Source organism: Macaca nemestrina, chromosome Y, assembly GCF_043159975.1.
Source record: "Macaca nemestrina isolate mMacNem1 chromosome Y, mMacNem.hap1, whole genome shotgun sequence".
Lineage (NCBI taxonomy): Eukaryota > Metazoa > Chordata > Mammalia > Primates > Cercopithecidae > Macaca > Macaca nemestrina.
The window spans coordinates 4,301,315-4,322,823 of NC_092146.1; the positions used below are offsets into that span (position 1 = coordinate 4,301,315).

At 36.3% G+C, this 21,509-nt stretch overlaps 1 protein-coding gene across 14 annotated transcripts in view; it reads left to right on the forward strand.

The window, feature by feature from the left end:
- The window catches only part of LOC139360962 (ubiquitin specific peptidase 9 Y-linked), a 210,444-nt gene that overhangs the window by 177,413 nt on the left and 11,522 nt on the right, over nucleotides 1-21,509 (forward strand). For all 14 annotated transcript variants that reach the window (XM_071089445.1, XM_071089439.1, XM_071089447.1 and 11 more), the window contains 9 exons: nucleotides 5,780-5,953; nucleotides 10,347-10,488; nucleotides 12,286-13,036; nucleotides 13,434-13,557; nucleotides 14,682-14,907; nucleotides 15,507-15,636; nucleotides 18,514-18,699; nucleotides 19,114-19,334; nucleotides 19,419-19,507. In XM_071089445.1, coding sequence (XP_070945546.1) covers nucleotides 5,780-5,953; nucleotides 10,347-10,488; nucleotides 12,286-13,036; nucleotides 13,434-13,557; nucleotides 14,682-14,907; nucleotides 15,507-15,636; nucleotides 18,514-18,699; nucleotides 19,114-19,334; nucleotides 19,419-19,507 — 2,043 coding nt within the window. The remainder of the gene's footprint in view (nucleotides 1-5,779; nucleotides 5,954-10,346; nucleotides 10,489-12,285; nucleotides 13,037-13,433; nucleotides 13,558-14,681; nucleotides 14,908-15,506; nucleotides 15,637-18,513; nucleotides 18,700-19,113; nucleotides 19,335-19,418; nucleotides 19,508-21,509) is intronic.

Consider the following 21,509-nt stretch of genomic DNA (forward strand, 5'->3'; position numbering starts at 1 on the left):
TCAGCCTCCCAAAGTGCTGGAATTACAGGCATGAGCCACCATGCCCGGCCAGTAAACAGTATATTTTCATGTAGGAATTATTAACTTGTTTTTTGCCTTAAAACTAGGGGAGCAACTGGGTGTGGTGGCTCATGCCTGTAATCCCAGCCCTTTGGGAGGCGAAGGTGGGTGGATCACTCAAGCCCAGGAGTTCACCACCAGCCTGGCCAACATGGTGAAACCTCCATCTCTCCTAAAAATATAGAAATTAGCTGGGCATGGTAGTGCATACCTGTAGTCCTAGCTACTAAGGAAGCTGAGGGAAGAAGATCACTTGAGCCTGGTAGGTTGAGGCTGCAATGAGCTGTGACTGTATCACTGCACTCCAGCCTGGACAATAGGGCAAGATTCTATCTCAAAAAAAAGAAAAATGAAAAAAAAAAAAAAAGGAAAGAAAAAATACAGTGGAGAAAATAGTAAATTAAAACCGAAACAAGCAAAGATATTTCAGAAGTACTAGAAACCAATGAAGTTGGGGCGGGGGTGCGGGAAAGAGTAATAAAGAAAGAAACTTTAGAGTAGTGCCAAAAATGAAAACGATACGTTTTTACTTCTTGTCAATTTGAAGTAATTTGGACTTAATTTGCCTCCTTTGGTGAAAAAAAAATTTTTTTAATATACAGATAAAGTACATTAAACTATGGCTTCAACACATAGATATCAGACAAAAAAGGAATATTATTCTTGAAATAGGAAACAAATGAGAGCCCTGCAGTAGCCTTAGACTACAGTGTAGGGTGGGACATTGAGTCGGAACAATGGAATTCCTGACTTGAGGAAACATTGTGGAGAATCCAAGGAGACTAAAGCATCTAAGGTTTGTGGTAGTACATTGGAGAGCTGCATTAATTCTAGTAATCTTTATTTCTCCTTGAATATTCAAGAGAGAACTAAGCACTACATGTAAGTCCGGAAACAATTTGGGGTAAGGAAAGAAACACATGAAAGAATTAGAGGAAACAGTTAAGATTCTCATAAGAACAGGAAAAAATAGCTGTTCCTCCCAGCCACATTAGATGATTCTGAATTCATAGATATTGACACGTGTGACTTCATCAAAAGGAAAGCTGTTTTCTCTTCCAAAGACATTAAGAAAATGAGAAGACAAGGCATACCATGGGAAAATATTTGGAAAATACATAACAAAGCATTTCCTAACTCTATATTAAAAAGTACGTAATTAAAATTCTTAAAATATTTGAAAACTTAACCAAAGATGATAAATGGTATAAAACTGTTCAACATTATTATTCATTAGGGGTTTTTATGTTAAAACCACAACAGATACAACTACACCCCTGTTTTTTTCTAATGCTGGTTTGGATCAGGAGCACATGATACTCTACCATTTACTGATAGAATTTTCCAAAGTTATGATCCTTTGGAAAACTGCCAGTTTCTTACAAACTTATTCATAAACTTAATGTACAACTAAGCAGGCTGACTCCTGGATATTTACCAAAATGAAAACTAAGGTATATTCTGTATGTGGGTATTTATAGTGGCTTTATCAGCAGTGGTAAGTTGCTTGTGTCCCAGCAATTTTGGGAACAACTTTTGTCCCTTGAATGGCTAATAGATAAACAAACTCTGGTACATTCATATGTTGAAATGCAACACAGCATAGAAAAAGGATTAAGCTATTGACACACTGAGCTGAATTAAAGGTTCACTTTCATTATGCTAAAGGAAAGCCTCAAATATACATCTAACATATACAAGTCTGACAAAGATGATGCAAGAAAATTATAGAACAGTATCCATTGATACTGGTCTGTAATTGATGCAAAATTCCCCAACAAAATACTGGCAAATCCAAGTCAGCAGCATGTTAAAAGAATATATCATGACCAAGTGGGGTTTATTCTAAGAATATGTGGATGATTCAACATGTGAAACTAATCAGTGTAATATACAACCTTAAGCAGAAAAAAGCACATTGTCGTCTCAATTGAGACTGAGAAAGCATTTAACAGAACTGAACTTCCTTTCCTGATAAAAAACATGCAATAAATACAGAACAGAAGGAAACTGCCTCAGCTTAGTAAGAGCCGTATTTAAAAAACTCTGAGCAAGGGTAATTGTAATATAAAGCTTTTAATCTAAGATAACGAACAAGGCAAAGCTGCGCACTTATACCCCTGCTGTTTAATATACTACTGGTAGTCCTACCCAGCACAATTAGGCAAGAAAAAGGAAGAGGCATCCACACTGGAAAAGGAGTAGAAAAATTATCTCTGTTTACACATGCTGTGATCTTACATGTATTATAAATTTCTGAAGATACTCCTATGAAAACTGTTGGAGTAAATAATTGAATTAGGTAAAGTAGCAGAATGCAAAGTCGGACAAAAATTGGTTGCATTTCTGTACAGCAACAGTAAACAGTCCCAAAAAGAATATGAAAACATTTATATAGCCATCAAAAAAATATATATACTTAGGTATTAATTTAACCAAGGTGGTTAAAGATTTATATTGCTCTGCCATGTAAGATGTGCTTGCTTCCCCTTCACTGTCCACCATGATGTTAAGTGTCCTAAGGCCTCTCAGTCTTGCTTCCTTACAGCCATGTTGAACTGAGTCAGTTAAACAACTTTTCTGTATTAATGACCCAGTTTCAGTACTTAACAGCAGTGTGAAAACAGACTAATATGAGCAAAAGATTTGAGTAAATGTTTTTTCAAGAAACATACAAATGGCTCCTGGCCGGGCGCGGTGGCTCAAGCCTGTCATCCCAGCACTTTGGGAGGCCGAGACGGGCCGATCACGAGGTCAGGAGATCGAGACCATCCTGGCTAACACGGTGAAACCCCGTCTCTACTAAGAAATACAAAAAACTAGCCTGGCGAGGTGGCGGCGCCTGTAGTGCCAGCTACTCGGGAGGCTGAGGCAGGAGAATGGCATAAACCCGGGAGGCGGAGCTTGCAGTGAGCTGAGATCCGGCCACTGCACTCCAGCCTGGGTGGCAGAGCGAGACTCCGTCTCAAAAAAAAAAAAAGAAGAAACGTACAAATGGCTAAGAGGTACATATAAAAATGTTTAATATTGCTGATCGTAAAGGCATTGCATAACAAAACTGTATTGAAATACCATTTTAGATATATTAGAATAACCACTATAAAAATAGTAACTGCTGGTGAGGATGTGAAAAAATTGAAACCCTTGTGTACTATTGGTGGAACTGTAAAATGATACAGCCACTGTGGAAAACAATATAGTGGTTCCTTAAAAAGTTAGAAGGACACCTGGGTGTGGTGGCTCACGCTTGTAATCCCAGCACTTTGGGAGGTCAAGAGTTTGAGACCAGCCTGGTCAACATGGTGAAACCGTGTTTCTACTAAAAATACAAAAATTAGCCGCAGTGGTGGCACACACCTGTAATCCCAGCTTTTCAGGAGGCCAAGGCAGGAGAATCGCTTGAACTTGGGAAGCAGAGGTTGCAGTGAGCCAAGATTGCGCCACTGCACTCTGGTTTTGACAACAGAGCAAGACTCTGTCTGAAAAATAAGTAAGAAAAAGTAGAATTACCATATGCTCCAGCAGTTTTTCTTATTTCCCAAAACCTTTGGGTTTATACCCAAAGGATTTGAAAGCAGGGTCTCAAAAGAATTAGTGTACACTCGGTAGTCATAGTGACATTCACAGTTGATAAATGGAAAAATGTTTTTGGTGTGCATTATCTGATAAGTTGATAAATGTATATACATATTACGAAATACTATTCACCATTGAAGGAAATTCTGTAATAGGCTACAGTGTAGATGAGCCTTGAGAACATTATGCTAAGTGAAATAAGCCAATTATAAAAACACAAATTATGTTAGATCCCACTTATGTGAGATTGTATTTATAGGTACCAAAAGAATGCTGATTTTCAGAGGTTGTCGATAGGAAGTTTTTAGGAGTTTTTTAGGAGTTGTTTAATAGGTATAATTTCAGTTTTGCAAGATGAAGAGAGGTCTGAGATGGATGGTGGTGATGGTTGTACAGCAGCCATCATGAATGTTCTTTTTTTGGGGGTGGGGACGGAGTCCTGCTCTGTTGCCCAGGCTGGAGTACAGTGGCACAATCTCGGCTCACTGCAAGCTCCGCCTCCTGTGTTCACGCCATTCTCCTGCCCCAGCCTCCCAAGTAGCTGGGACTACAGGTGCCCGCCACTACACCCGGCTAATTTTTTGTGTTTTTAGTAGAGACGAGGTTTCACTGCGTTAGCCAAGATGGTCTTAATCTCCTGACCTTGTCATCTGCCTGCCTTGGCCTCCCAAAGTGCTGAGATTACAGGCGTGAGTCACAGCAGTTGGCCATGAATGTTCTTAATTACACTAAACTTTACACTTTAATGATTTAAAAAGTAAATATTGTGTTGTATTTATTTGACCACAGTAATACTAATTAGAAAAAAAAGAATAAAGGCATATTCCAGTTCATCAGTATTCTTAAAGGGTGGCTTTAAAATAGAATGAATACTCCAGATTTGGCACCAGATTTCTCTTTATGTAAAACACATTAGCATTTTACCCCATTATTAGTTACATTGTCCTGTTGATTTGTAGTGACGAACTAAAATCTGGTTTTGTAAAGAATCCTACTTGTGCTGTACTCCTCTCCATTTAATTTGCTGTCATATTTCTAAATTAATCAGATTTTACATTTTTCCTAATTAGATTTAATGTATTTTTTTAAAAACATAAAAAGTAAATTATGTAAACGCCATTACAATAATAAAAAGGAGGGAAACACTAAATCTTTATGGTTTCCTGTATATAACATTCTGGAAAAGGCTACTCCAGATTTGTGAAGAACAGATCAGTGGTTGCCAGGAATTAACAGCAGGAGATTCATTTGGCTTACAAAGTGCTGCTATTAGGAAATTTTGGAAGGTATTTAAGGGATTGTTGGATATTCCAATTGTGGTGGTTACACAGCTGGCTGCCATTTGTAAAACTCACATCCTGTGGCTTCAACAGAGTACCTTCTATTGTATGTGAATTTTACTGTATGTATTAGTATTTAAAATTTATTTTTAAATTTACAACAATTTTTTAATTGTGAAAGTTCACCACAGAGAAAAACATAGTGTACCACCTTAGCAAATTCAAAATATTGCCATACATTTTGCTAAAAATGACATTTTCTGATGCTTATTATTATGAAAATATTGTTAGACGTTCTTGATAGCTTCCAGAACAACCTCTTCCAAGGCAGCATTAGTTCTCATTTTCTATACTCACCATTGGTATTTTCTTAGGATTGGTTCACCTTTTATGCCTACGTTTACTCTAGAACAGGGAAAACCTTTCACTTTTCACTTGGAAAAATTGCTTTCATGGGCAATGTTAACTAAGTAGTAGGATCTTTTCACTATATCACCAAAGTAAGCAGAATAAAGTTTTAAGGCAGTAGTTATAGCATCTACATAAGCATTAGGTTCTTTCGTGTGTAAATGTCATTTTTTACTTGAATTGAAAGTGTTTGTTGAATATACTATGCTCTATAAAGCAAACATTCTAAACCTACTATGCAGCTTAGTCACACCATTTGTGATAACTTTTTGACACTGTAGTTTCATTATTACTGTAAGCACTTCGATTGTGTTGCCTCTGCAAACATAATGCGCATTTCTCCTTTCTGTGTAGTTTAAAATCTCAGCTTACGTTTCTGTCATTGTTATTTTTGTTGTCATAAAATATGGATATTCTAGGCATGTATTACATTACTCATTTCATTTCCTTCTTAGGCTTTGGGGTGAACCTGTTAATCTCCGTGAACAACATGATGCCTTAGAGTTTTTTAATTCTTTGGTGGATAGTTTAGATGAAGCTTTAAAAGCTTTAGGACACCCAGCTATACTAAGTAAAGTCCTAGGAGGCTCATTTGCTGATCAGAAGATCTGCCAAGGCTGCCCACATAGGTAAGTGCTAATTATGTTTTTAATGTGTACTTCATAGTTTTTTTTTAAATAATAATGTAAATCTTTCATTAGTACTTACGTAAAAGCAGAATGTACCAAATGCCTAGGACTGTGAATGAATTACATTCATATGCATACTACACTATTCTGATTTTATTCTTCCCAGGAACGTTTGGTTACTACTTTATTACTTCCTCAATTCATTCTTGTTTGCTTCGTCTTACCCTATGTCTTAAAATGGCATTTTCCATAAATCAACACTTATTCTTTAAATAGACATTTTCTTTTTATGTTCTAACTAGCAATCAGAATATTAAAATGGAACTTCCAAACATAATTGGCAAAACTGGAGTAGTAACCCATTATTCATGGTTTCACTTTCCACATCATTGTTCACTTTGGGAGGCTGAGGCGGGTGGATCACGAGGTCAGGAGATTGAAACCATCCTGGCCAACATGGTGAAACCCTGCCTGTAGAAAAATGCAAAAATTAACTGAGTGCGGTAGCATGTGCCTGTAATACCAGCTACTCTCAAAAAAAAAGTGGAAGATCCCAGAAATAAACAATTTACAAGTTTTAAACTGTGTCCCATTCTAAATAGTGTGATCAAATTTGGGGCTGTCCTGCTTTGTCCTTATCAGGATGTGAATCATCCCTTTTTCCAGCATATCCATATTGTCTTTGTGCCTGTTAGCCACTTAGTTGCTGTCTCAGTTGTCAGATTGACTGGCAAAGTATCACACAACTTACGTTCAAATACCTCTTATTTTACTTAGTAATATTCTGGTAATTCAGACATGCCAAACAAAAGGCTAAGAGCAGCTCCTAATCTAATCCTGTGCATCATTTATAAATTGAACATAATCAAACTTAAGTTACGTATGTTTAGGAAGAAAACGTAGTATATACACAGTATATAGAGTTCAGTGCTGTCTGAGGTGTTAGCCATCTCCTGGGGGTTTTGAAACGTATCTCCGGAGGAGATAACAATTAAATGACTTAAATTACTCTCAATTCTTACTATTCTTGGGAAGTGTTACATATGCTTGCACATCAAACCACTTAGCAAGATTTGACAAGACAGGAAACAGTACAAATATCTGTAACATAAATAAAATATATATTCTAACTAAACTTCTTGTTAGCGTCCCAAGACTTCTATATTATAAGGCATGGGGGTGGTTTTGTATTGTATTGTTCTTTGAAATAGAGTCTCGGTCTGTCACCCAGGTTGGAATGCAGGGGCACAATCACAGCTCACTGCAGCCTCAACTTTCCAAGCTCAAGCAGTCCTTTCACCTCAGCCTCCTAAGTAGCTAGCACTATAGTCACATGCCATAACACCCAGCTAAATTTTGTATTCCTTGTAGAATTAGGGTTTCACCATGTTTCTCCGGCTGCACTCGAGCTCCAGGCTCAAGCTTTCCTCCTGCCTCAACCTCCCAAAGTGCTGGGATTACAGGCATGAGCCTCTACACCTTGCCAGAGTATCACTTTTAATTGTAGTAACTTTTAATTATTTTATTCTTTAAGATAGCCTTATTCTCCACTATGGGGTGGTTCGTGATCAGAAGCAACTTGCATAAGTCATTTACAAATGTAATTTTACTTTTGTGACTGTCTTGTTTTTCCTGAATAAATGAAAAGTTTCCAACTGTGAGAAACTGGCCAGGGGCGGTGGCTAACAACTGTAATCCCAGCACTTTGGGAGGCCAACACTGGCAGATCACTTGATGTCAGGAGTTCGAGATCAGCCTGACCAACATGGTAAAACTCCATTTCTACTAAAAATACAAAAAACTTAGCTGGGCATGGTGACAGGCTCCTGTAATCCCAGCTACTCAGGAGGCTGAGGCAGGAAAATCACTTGAAGCCAGGAGGCAGAGGTTGCAGTGAGCCAAGATTGCACGACTGTACTCTAGACTGTGCAACAGAGTGAGATACTGTTTAGACATTTTGAAAATAATGGTTAGATGAATGGATTTGATGGTTGACATGCCTGCCCCATCTTATTTTCTGAGTTTGTAGGAAATTACCATAATCTGTGATGCTGTCTCAGTCTTGCATTATTTACTCTCTACTCCGTTTGTTTGTTTGTTTGTTTAAGACCAGGGTATCATTATGTTTCCTGGCTGAAGTATAGTGATTATTCAAAAGTGTGATCATAGCGCACAACACCTTCAAACTCCTGGCCTCAAGTGACCCTCCTATCTCAGCCTTTTGAGTAGCTCGCACTACAGGCAAATGCCACACCACACCTGGCTCTCTCCTTATGTTTATGACTTTATAGACAAGAACACCAGAAGCATTTAAGCATGATAAGTGTTTGAACTTACTCATTAGGAAAGTGTTTATGACACAAATTGAGGGACACTTAAAAATAAAGTACTTTAATGGTTTAGAATAGGCTTTTTTTAGAGTTTGATTAGTTCTTATTTTTACCTCTTCATGAATTACTGTTTAAACAGATAATATGTGTCATAGTGTGATAAAACATAAAGAACTTAAGAAGTAAGGCCACACAAGCTGGTTTTCAAAGCATCACTCCACCTCATAAACTGTATCAAATTAATTCTTTTTGACTTCTGTACCCAACCCCATTGTCTTAGCTTTAAAGTAGGGATGGATATGTACCTCTAACGTGGCTTTTATGAAGGTAAAGATGAGCTATAATCTGTGTAAGGAATCTAATACAGTGCCTAGTACAAAATAAGCAACTGATAAAAGACTTATTAATAACATTGTGGCCGGGCGCGGTGGCTCACGCCTGTAATCCCAGCACTTTGGGAGGCCGAGGCGGGCGGATCACAAGGTCAGGAGATCGAGACCACGGTGAAACCCCGTCTCTACTAAAAATACAAAAAATTAGCCGGGCGCGGTTGTGGGCGCCTGTAGTCCCAGCTACTCAGGAGGCTGAGGCAGGAGAATGGCGTGAACCCGGGAGGCGGAGCTTGCAGTGAGCCGAGATCGCGCCACTGCACTCCAGCCTGGGCTGGGCGACAGAGCGAGACTCCGTCTCAAAAAAAAAAAAAAAAAAAAACATTGTATGATTAATGTATTTGACATGATGTGTTAAATACTGCATATGTATTTTTCATCAAGTTCACGATTAAGGAAAAGATTTACTTATTGATTGTTACTTTTGAAACAGAGTCTTGTTCTGTCTCCCAGGCACTGGAGTGCAGTGGTGCAATCTCAGCTCACTGCATCTTCTGCCCCCTGGGTTCAAGTGATTCACCTGCCTCAGCCTCCCAAGTAACTGAGATTACGGTCATATGCCACCACTGGCTACTTTACATACATATATATATATATATATATATATATATATATATATATATATATATATTTTTTTTTTTTTTTTTTTTTTTAGTGGAGATAGGATTTCACCATGTTGGCCAAGCTGGTCATGAACTCCTGACTTGTGGTGATCCACCTGCTTTGGGCTCCCAAAGTGCTGAGATTACAGGCATGAGCTATGGCACCCAGAAGGATAAGATTTAGAAACCAGGCTGGGCACGATGGCTCACATATGTAATCCTAGAACCTAGGGAGGACGAGGCGGAAGGATCACTTGACCCCAGGAGTTGAAGACCAGCATAGGCAACAGCAAGAACCCATCTCTACAAAAAAAAAAAAAAAAATTGCCTGGGCATGGTGATACCCACTTGTAGGCCTAGCTGCTAGGGAGGCTGAGGTGGGAAAATCACCAAGGGCAGCTGTCCCCAACCTTCTAGCACAAGGGACCAGTTCTATGGAATATCATTTTTTTCACAGACTGAGGATGAGGGGATAGTAGTGGGGTGACTCGAGTGTCTTGTATTTATTGTGCACTTTATTTCTGTTATTATTACATTATAGTATGTAATGAAATAATTATACATCTCACCATAATGACCATAATGTAGAATCAGTGGGAGCTCTGAGCTTGTTTTCCTGCAGCTAGACGGTCCCATCTGGAGGCAATGGGAGACAGTAATAGATTATCACACTTTGGATTCTTACAAGGAGTGCGCAACCTACATCGCTCACGTGTAGTTCATAGTAGGATTCTTGCTCCTATGAGAATCTAATGCTGTCCCTGATGTGACAGGAGATGAAGCTCCGTTGGTAGTGCTAGCCGTGGGGAGTGGTTTAAATATAGATTAAGCTTCACCAGCTTGCCCACCACTCACTGGCTGCAGTGCGGCCTGGTTCCCAGTAGGACACATACCAGTACTGGCTGGGGATCCCTGGAATACCCCCAGGAGTTCAAGGCTACAGTGAGCTATGATTGTGCCACTGTACTCCAGTCTGAGCAAGACCCTGTCTCTAAAAAATTTAAAAAAAAAAAAAAAAACCTAAACCTATAGAATACATTCTTTTAATTTGTTTCATTCATATTATCTTTAGGTATGAATGTGAAGAATCTTTTACAACTTTGAATGTGGACATTAGAAATCATCAAAATCTTCTTGATTCTTTGGAACAGTATATCAAAGGAGATTTATTGGAAGGTGCAAATGCATATCGTTGCGAAAAATGTGATAAAAAGGTATTTTTTTTTTACTTTTGAAAAGTAATGATTGCATTGAACAGAATAGAAAGACATTGGAGTTGTTTATGCTCATCTTCACAATTAACTTCTGCTTTAGCTCTGCTGTTACAGTGGTAGCAGAGAGGTGGTCAAGATGATAACCGGTTTAAAGCAAAATAATATTGACAAAATATAGTGGCAGACTAGGAAAAAAAAAAAAACATTTTTATTGGGTGAATAACTTTGAAAGTCACAGAATCTCACAAGTTTTTCCATCTCTGCCCTTTAATCAATTGCAATTGAGTGCTTCAATCTTGAAGAGTTGATAGTAGAAAACATTATTTTCTTACTCTAGTTTTCTCTTGAAGTAGGGAAGTTTGCTAATTTTATTTGGTTATATCAGATTTTCACAACCACATGTATTTTCACAAACAGATCTCGTTTTTTTCTTTTTTTTAATTTTATCTTATTTTTTTGAGATGGATTGTTGCACTGTCACGTGGATTGGAGTGCAATTGGCATAATCTTGGCTCACTGCAACCTCTGCCTCTGGGTTCAAGCAATTCTCCCACCTCAGCCTCCCAAGTAGCTGAGATTACAGGCACCTGCCAGCGCACCTGGCTAAGTTTTTGTATTTTTAGTAGAGATGGGGTTTCACTATGTTGGCCAGGCTGGTCTTGAACTCCTGACCTCGTGATCTGCCTGCCTTAGCCTCCCAAAGTGCTGGAAACACAGGCGTGAGCCACTGCGCCTGGCCCAGATTTCATTTTTTAGACCTAGCCAGTTAATTTTTATCTCTGGCACTTAGTTTGGGAGATGGAATGATAACATGTCTTTGACGATACTATACATTAAATCATGTATATATTTTCCTTGACCTTCATAACCCCTCATCTTCAAGCTGCCTGCGTTGTTTTGAACTTACACACCATTTAGATCGTGGTTTGTTATAAAGCCATACTGCCTGTTACCCACACTTCTGACACTTGGGACAATTTCTTCTTACCCTTTCTGCTACTCTTAATCCACATATTTTAAAATAATTATATATAGCTAGTACCTTTTTATAAGACAGGATTAAATTCATTAATATGTGTGCAGCACTTAGTATATTACCTGGTTTTTAACTGCTATAAACATTAGGTGCTATTAAAATTGCTTATCGTATGTCTTCAGTTTACTCACAGCAAATTCTGTTGATTAACATAAAAGAAAACATCAGACGAGTAACACAGTCAAGTAATAGTGGCCATATGGAACCACATAGCCATCAGTATATTTATCAGCAATGTTTTCCGGGTTGCAAGAAATGAGGACCTTTCATTTCCATAGCTTCTGCAAACACCGATTCCTCTAAACATGTATTAAAAATATTTGAAAACAAAAAATAGCAGTACTACAATAAAAAGTAATATAAATTAAAAAACCATTACAGTGTAATAACCATTTACATAGCATACTTAATACATTGTATTAAGTAAGTTATGTAGAGATGGATTAAACTGTACAGGAGGATGTCTGTAGATGATATGTAAATACTGCCCCATTTAAAATCAGAAACTTGAGCAGACACAGATTTTGATATTTATGTCCCCTACAGATACCAAAAGATAAGTATATTTATATATTTTTAGCTTTGGTAAGTAAGGATTAAGTCAGTTATGATGTAATTACCCTGATGGTGTTTATTATTATTTAATCATCTGTTTATAAATAAATTTAAATAGATCATAAACTTTAAAATTAACATGAAATTGTTTTAGTTTCTGTTCTGGTTACAAGAGAACATCTGTTTATATTCTCTGTTTATTATAGGTTGACACAGTAAAGCGCCTGCTAATTAAAAAATTGCCTCGGGTTCTTGCTATCCAACTCAAACGATTTGACTATGACTGGGAAAGAGAATGTGCAATTAAATTCAATGATTATTTTGAATTTCCTCGAGAGCTGGATATGGGACCTTACACAGTAACAGGTGTTGCAAAGCTGGAAAGGGATAATATAAACTCAGAAAATCAGTTGATTGAACAGAAAGAGCAGTCTGAAAATGAAACTACAGGAGGCACAAAGTACAGACTTATAGGTGTGCTTGTACACAGTGGTCAAGCAAGCGGTGGGCATTATTATTCTTACATCATTCAAAGGAATGGTAAAGATGATGAGAAAGATCACTGGTATAAGTTTGATGATGGAGATGTGTCAGAATGCAAAATGGATGATGATGAAGAAATGAAAAATCAGTGTTTTGGTGGAGAGTACATGGGAGAAGTATTTGATCACATGATGAAGCGCATGTCATATAGGCGGCAGAAGAGGTGGTGGAATGCTTACATACTTTTTTATGAACAAATGGATATGATAGATGAAGATGATGAGATGATAAGATATATATCAGAGCTAACTATTGCAAGACCCCATCAGATCATTATGTCACCAGCCATTGAGAGAAGTGTACGGAAACAAAATGTGCAATTTATGCATAACCGAATGCAATATAGTTTAGAGTATTTTCAGTTTGTGAAAAAACTGCTTACATGTAATGGTGTTTATTTAAACCTTGCTCCAGGTAAGCTTTGGAAGTAGCTTCTTACTAATAAAGAATAGTTTTTATTTGGCATCTAGGATTTCTTACAAGGCATCAAATGTGTTTTATCTTTTTCTTCAGTTTTCTTTTATTTTTTCATAGAATCTTTAGCCTCATTTTATATGACTGTGTTGGCTTTTTTGGTTTAGTTATTTTAAAATGAAAAATCTAGGATATCTGTACCTTTGAACAGTGATTCTTAATATATGGAAATACAGAAAAGCATTTATTATAGTAATTACTATTTTTTACTCAAGCATTAGTTTGAAATACGGGTTAGGGAAGTGGTAAGATAATCACTAAGAATTAACTAAGATTTTTTAACATGGAGTTTGAAGATAAAAATGTTTTTAACCATATATGTACTTTTTATTTAAAGGGCAGGATTATTTGTTGCCTGAAGCAGAAGAAATTACTATGATTAGTATTCAGCTTGCTGCTAGATTCCTCTTTACCACTGGATTTCATACCAAGAAAATAGTTCGTGGTCCTGCCAGTGACTGGTACATGGCTTTGGATTTCATTCATATAGTACTTATAGTTGTTTTAGTTTTTATTATACTGTTTTATTTTTTCCTAACCATGAAAATATCATTTCAAATGTCAAATATAGAATAAAAATCTTGGCAATAGTCATGAGATAAATCTTATTAAAATTAAAATTGCCTAATCTAAATATGCCTTTAAAAATTGGCTCCTACTTCTGTGAATTTGTATCACATCTTAGTCTATTTCATCATTAAATTATTTTATTTTTACTAGATGAGGTAAGTTCTCACCTATAGTTAAAAAGGTAGATGATTTTTAAGTCAGGTGTGGTGGCCCATACCTGTAATCCCAACACTTCGGGAGGCCAAGGTGGCAGAACTTGAGGCCAGGCATTTAAGACCAGCTTGGGCAACATAGTGAACCTCATCTCAACAAAAAGTTAAATTACCTAGGTGTGGTGACTCACCTGTAATCCTAGCACTTTAGGATCCACCTAATCCACCACAGGCTGGGATGGATGGATCAGTTTAGGCCTGGAGTTTGAGGCTAGCCTAGGCAACATAGCAAAATCCCCTCTATACAAAAAAAAAGTAAAATAATTAGCTAGATCTAGTAGCTTATTCATGTAGAGCCAGCTACTTGGGAGGCTGAGGCAGTAGGATTGTTTGAGCCCAGGAGTTTGAAGCTGAAGTTAGCTATAATTGCACCACTGCATTTATTCCAGCTTGGTCAGTAGAGACTCTGCCTCTTTAAAAATTAAAAAAAGACAATTTTAAAATGGCTGTGTAGTTTGAAGTTACTATTTATAAAAGTATGGGATATATTATAATACCTTGATTTAACAACTCTTAGCATTGTTTCTATTGAAAGATACTTAAAGAAATGTTACTGCACTGGGGAGAGTTTGGTCATGGATTTGCAGAGAGCTACACTTATTTTGTATTTCATTCATTTTTTTGACTCTTGTACTAAAGTCACAAAGCTTTTTCAGTCTGATATTTGTACTAAAACCAACTGACCATTAATTGGAGAGAACATCTTAGATCACTGTTTGGTTCATAAAAATATGTTTCTTCAATATAGCAAGCAAAATAAACACATTACTGAAATTTGACATTAATAGATGTTTCTGTTTTAGGTATGATGCACTGTGCATTCTCCTCCGTCACAGCAAGAATGTACGTTTTTGGTTTGCTCATAATGTCCTTTTTAATGTATCAAATCGCTTCTCTGAATACCTTCTGGAGTGCCCTAGTGCAGAAGTGAGGGGTGCATTTGCAAAACTTATAGTGTTTATTGCACACTTTTCCTTGAAAGATGGGTCTTGTCCTTCTCCTTTTGCATCTCCAGGACTTTCTAGTCAGGTAATTGCATGGCTTCTTTTTTAAAAAACGCAATTAAATACTTAGAAGTAAATTCTGTTTTCTGCAAATTCACATCAGCAAAGTTATGTTCCTCTCTTTGATGTATTCGCCATAAACAAATGCATACATACATTATAACACCTGTAAGTTTGTAAAATTATTTCATGGTAATAGTGATTGCTGGGCATTCTGAAAAAGAAGAGAAATTCCTTTTGTGTATTCAATTATTTAGTTATTTCATAAATCCTTAAGTTTTACATTTTTAAGATTTGCGTTTATTAAAAGCAAATTAAAAGCTTTTTAGTGAAACACTGTAACATGAAATTGAAATTAGTGATAATGTAAATAAATAATGCACTTACATTCTTTTGTTGAAGTTGCGGGGTTTTTTGTTTGCTTGTTTGTTTTACAATTACAGCAGTATACAAGATCTACAATGAAGTCTACCTGAGCTCTTCATTCTCTCTCTCAAAGAACAACTATATTTAATAATTTTCTTTCTGAAAGATTTGCTATGTATATGAACAAGACCTTTCATATGCAAATAAAAGCTGTTTCTGCATCTTGATGCTGATAAAATAATATTTCATGTTTCACAGGCATGTGATAACTTGAGTTTGAGTGACCACTTACTAAGAGCCACACTAAATCTTTTGAGAAGGGAAGTGTCAGATCATGGACGTCATTTACAGCAATATTTTAATTTGTTTGTAATGTATGCCAATTTAGGTAAGAATTTTTCATAAATATATTAATGATTGTTTCCATTTTAAATATTAAATATGAAGCCCATTTTAATCAAGTGATTACATGTAATTTGTTCTGAAGTAGAAGCAATATACCATATTCATATTCTCAAAATGCATTGCAAATTTTCTGTGTAACTTTAATGGCATTTCTCATATTATATGGTAATTTATGCACTTGTTTTACTTCTTTGATAATCTTTAAGATCAGATACTTTGTCTGATTGATGTTATCTCTTAATGTTGCTTTTTGAAAAATACTGGCTTCCTGGTCATATCCCACACCATCTGAATCAGAATTCCTAGGGCTTGGATAAGGAATCCATATTTTTAAAGGACCCAGAGTGGTTGTGTTGCTTGTCAAGTTTAAGAATTATTTCTTTGAAGAATTTGACACATACATATGTTTTTGTTAAAATAAACTGAGTTGAAATTAGTAATAATGCAGATATATAATCCACTTTAATTCTTCTGTTGATATTGATATTAATATTAATATCAATTAAGAAATGTGATTTTCAGTATATCTTTCTTAGGGTAGCCTGCTTTTTCTGACATCAACCTATTTATTTCTTCTTTTGAGTGCCTCTAGAATGCTTACCTAAAAAATTCTGTCTTTCTCCATTGTGTTTGATGGTTTTTAAAATATTTGCCTTACTCCCCAACTAGTTAGCAGAATTCTTGCAACAGATGGGTATTGCATAGTAGTACTCAGTCATTGTTGAACGCATGGATAGATTGCCAGAATACACATCAAAATCATTGTAATGTTTTCAGTGTTGTTTTATGCCTTCTATATTATAACTATAGAAGCTATTCAGCTAAATTTTATAACTGTGTATCTATATACACTTTTGTATCTGTGGTAAAGTTAGTTGAATAACTTTTAAAAGTCACAAATATCTTCCTACCTAAAGTTAAGTTCTGTAGTCATACATTCCTCTAATGAAAGTGTTATCTGTGTTACTAATCTTTGACTTCAACAGGAAGAACGTTTTACCAGTTATTCTTCCTTCTCTGATCATCTCTGTGTTTTTCTCTTTCTCTGTCTTGCCTGACTGCATATGAGATTCTGGGATACTTGTAGTAGAGTAAGAAACAGATATTACACAAACATAAATGAAGTCACTTTTATATTTCAAATGTAAAAGTATTAAATTTATGCACTCACAAAAATCCTGTTTTATACCATTTTATTTTAGATATTGGCTGCTCATATACAACACATTAATGATTTATAATATAACTTAATGGTAATTTTCCCTGCCAAGAATTAGTATAGATTTATGACTCTTAAGTAATTACGGCAGTATGTTTCTAGGTTTTAGAAGTTTTTGGATTTGAGAAAAATGAGACAATGCATTTGCAACACATTGTGTAATATTCCCAGTAAGACTTCAGGCAGTATCCTACAATCAAACATACTAATATTTCTATGATGAATAATGAATATTTCCTTCAAGGGTGGAAGAAGTAGCTTGCCAGGAGGAAGGGGTTGGTTAGGATTTTTTAAACTGAGTGGATAGTGTGTGCAGACTTATACTGACATAACTTTGCTTCTTAGACACAATGTGAGGTATTCAGTGTGACTTCATACAGTGAAGGATACAGAATAGCAGGACTGATTTGCAGGATTTTCTAATTATGCTATTTTGATTTTGTAGAGTACCCTGGACATTATCAGGAGGGCATGAATGAACCACTAGAGGATCACAAGAGTCTTAACTTAAAAACATCATACTGGCTATAACATAGAATAGCTTACAATAGACCAAGATAAGAAAGTATTAAAAATTTTCTGTAGAAAAAGATTGTGGCTGCTTTGTGTTAGGGAAACTGGCAGTGTGTAAGACAGGTATGAACAGATCCAGGAGCTTTTTATGAGTTAGAATCAGCAGGAGTTGGTAATTTGGTATTTGAGGAAGTGGAGCAGGAATGAGATATTAAGATGTGACTTGATGAACTGAGAAAATAGTAGTGCCATTTACTGATAGAGGAAAAAGGACTCGTGTGAGCAGATTGCATTTTAAAAGCAGATGGGATACCTATATAAAGAAATCTGGTAGTGGGATACATATGTCCAGAATTTGGAATCACCTAAAATCATTTGGATACATCTATTACTATAGATGTAGTTACAAAAAACAAGCCATGTAAGGGAATGTCCTAGAATGGAAACTTTTTCTAGAAGAATTTTTATGGCTCATTTAATTTAGTTTCTGTCTTTATTTTTATTTTTATTTATTTTATTTTTTCGAAATGGAGTCTCTGTCGCCCAAGCTGGAGTGCATTGGCACGATCTCCTCTCACTGCAACCTCCACCTCCTGGGTTCAAGCAGTTCTCCTGCCTCAGCCTTCCAAGTAGCTCAGATTACAGGCACCCATCACCATGCCCAGCTAATTCTTGTATTTATAGTAGAGATGGGGTTTCACCATGTTGAACAGGCTGGTCTCGAACGCCTGACCTGAGTTGATCCACTTTGGCCTCCCAAAGTGCTGGGATTACAGGTGTAAGCCACCATTCCCAGCTAGTTTCTGTCTTACTTTCTTATGTTGAAAGTTGTTCTTCAGCTAGGTCTTTCCAGCTTCTCTAGGCCTTAGAAAATATACATTTCTCTTAGTACCTAGGCTAACTGAAATGCCATAGTCATGATCATTATTTCACAGTTATGATAATTTATCTTAATGATATCAGTGTATTTTCTGTTCTGTCAGCATTCTGCTTGTATTGTTTATATTCTAAGCAAAGAGAAAGAGCTTTTAATAATATAACTCACAAAGAGTGATCATAATTAATTTTAAATTATTGCAGTACTTACCCTGTTTTTTTTTCTACATATTTTTCTGTCCTTTTTTATAGGTGTAGCAGAAAAAACACAGCTTCTGAAATTGAATGTACCTGCTACCTTTATGCTTGTGTCTTTAGATGAAGGACCAGGTCCTCCAATCAAATATCAGTATGCTGAATTAGGCAAGTTATATTCAGTAGTGTCTCAACTGATTCGTTGTTGCAATGTGTCATCAACAATGCAGTCTTCAATCAATGGTAAAGTAGCATGTTCCATTTTTTTTACAGCAGTTTAAAAATAATGGTAGCTTTATGTAGCACTTGATTAAAAGTAGCTCTGAAGATTTATAAAAATGAAATTAGTCTGAAGGCCCATGTTCTAGAATATTGTATTTAAGTTTTAGCTTTTTCATATGTTTAATAAGGAGTTTAATTTTTAAATGTAGGGTACTATGATATCTTATGAAATGCTTAGTGTAAGAATGATAAACTTTGTCTTTAGTGTCAGCATTTATATTTTTGCATTTTTTCATCTTGGTATATTGCTGACCATTTAGGTGAATTTTTAATTTAATTTAATTTAAAATCAGATATTTTTTAAGATAAGAAATTTATTATTATAATTTTGTGAGGAATTCTATTGGTTTTTCATGGATAACAAATTTGTTCTAGGTAATCCCCCTCTCCCCAATCCTTTTGGTGACCCCAGTTTATCACAGCCTATAATGCCAATTCAGCAGAATGTGGCAGACATTTTATTTGTGAGAACAAGTTATGTGAAGAAAATTATTGAAGACTGCAGTAACTCAGAGGATACCATCAAATTACTTCGTTTTTGCTCTTGGGAGAATCCTCAGTTCTCATCTACTGTCCTCAGCGAACTTCTCTGGCAGGTGAAAGAAAAATAAACATTCTTGTATCTGTAATTTTACTCATTTTTTTAAAATACGTAATTCACTATCTCTTACCTATTGTAGGTTGCATATTCATACACCTATGAACTTCGGCCATATTTAGATCTACTTTTGGAAATTTTACTGATTGAGGACTCCTGGCAGACTCACAGGTGAATACACTTTTGCCATCAGAATAATTACAGTTTCCCAGGTTCTTGAAATAACTGGAATTGTCAGTTGCCAAATATATTTTTTATCTTTTGGTGCTCTGCTTAATGTTCTGTCTTTAAAACCATATGAAGGAAAAATGCCACTTATTTGCATTATTTTTTCTTTTTTTTAAATTATACTTTAACTTCTAGGATACATGTGCACTACATGCAGGTTTGATACATAGGTTTACATGTACCATGTGGGTTTGCTGTACCCACCAACTTGTCATTTACATTAGATGTTGCTCCTAATGCTATCCGTACCCCTGCTCCCACCCCTCAGCAGGCCCCAGTGTGTGATGTTCCCCGCCCTGTGTCCAAGTGATCTCATTGTTCACTTCCCACCTATAAGTGAGAACATGTGGTGTTTGGTTTTCTGTCCTTGTGACAGTTTCCTCAGAGTGATGGTTTCCAGTTTCATCCATGTCCCTGCAAAGGACATGAACTCATACTTTTTTATGGCTGCATAATATTCAGTGGTGTATATGTGCCACATTTTCTTTATCGAGTCTATCGTTGATGGACACTTGGGTTGGTTCCAAGTCTTTGCTATTGTGAATAGTGCATGTGTCTTTATAGTAGCATGATTTATAATCCTTTGGGTACATACCCAGTAATGGGATCACTGAATCAAATGGTATTTCTAGTTCTAGATCCTTGAGGAATTGCCACACTGTCTTCCACAATGGTTAAACTAATTTACACTCCTCCCAACAGTGTAAAAGGGTTCGTGTTTCTCCACATCCTCTCCAGCATCTGTTGTTTCCTGACTTTTTAATGATTGCCATTCTAACTGGTATGAGATGGTATCTCATTGTGGTTTTGATTTGCATTTCTCTGATGGCGAGGGATGATGAGCATTTTTTCATGTGTGTGTCAGCTGCATAAATGTCTTCTTTTGAGAAGTGGTGTTCATATCCTTTGCCCACTTCTTGATGGGGTGGTTTTTTCCTTGTAAATTTATTTGAATTCTTTGTAGATTCTGGATATTAGCCCTTTGTCAATAGGTAGATTGCAAAAATTTTCTCCCATTCTGTAGGTTGCCTGTTCACTATGATGGTAGTTTCTTTTGCCATGCAGAAGCCCTTTACTTTAATTAGATCCCATTTGTCTATTTTGACTTTAGTTGCCATTGCTTTTGGTGTTTTAGTCATGAAGTCCTTTTCTTGCCTATCTCCTGAATGGTATTACCTAGGTTTTCTTCTAGGGTTTTTATGGTTTTAGGTCTAACATTTAAGTCTTTAATCCATCTTGAATTAATTTTTGTGTAAGGTGTAAGGAAGGGATCCAGTTTCAGCTTTCTACATAGGGTTAGACAGTTTTCCCAGCACCATTTATTAAATAGGGAATCCTTTCCACGTTTCTTGTTTTTGTCAGGTTTGTTAAAGATCAGATAGTTGTAGTTGTATGGGGCTATTTGTGAGGTCTCTGTTCTGTTGCACTTGCCTATATATTTGTTTTGGTATCAGTACCATGCTGTTTTGGTTACTATAGCCTTGTACTATAGTTTGAAGTCAGGTAACGTGATGCCTCCAGGTTTGTTCTTTTTGCTTAGGATTGTCTTGGCAATGCGGGCTCTTCTTTGGTTCCATATGAACTTTAAAGTAGTTTTTTCCGATTCTGTGAAGAAAGTCATTGGTAGCTTAATGGGATGGCATTGAATCTATAAATAACCTTGGGCAGTATGACCATTTACATGATATTGATTCTTCCTGTCCATGAACATGGAATGTTCTTCCATTTGTTTGTGTTCTCATTTATTTTGTTGAGCAATGGTGTGTTCTCCTTGAAGAGGTCCTTCACATCCCTTGTAAGTTGGGTTCCTAGGTATTTTATTCTCTTTGTAGCAATTGTGAATGGGAATTCACTCATGATTTGGCTCTCTGTCTGTTATTAGTGTATAGGAATGCTTTTGATTTTTGCTCATTGATTTTGATTCCTGAGACTTTGCTCAAGTTGC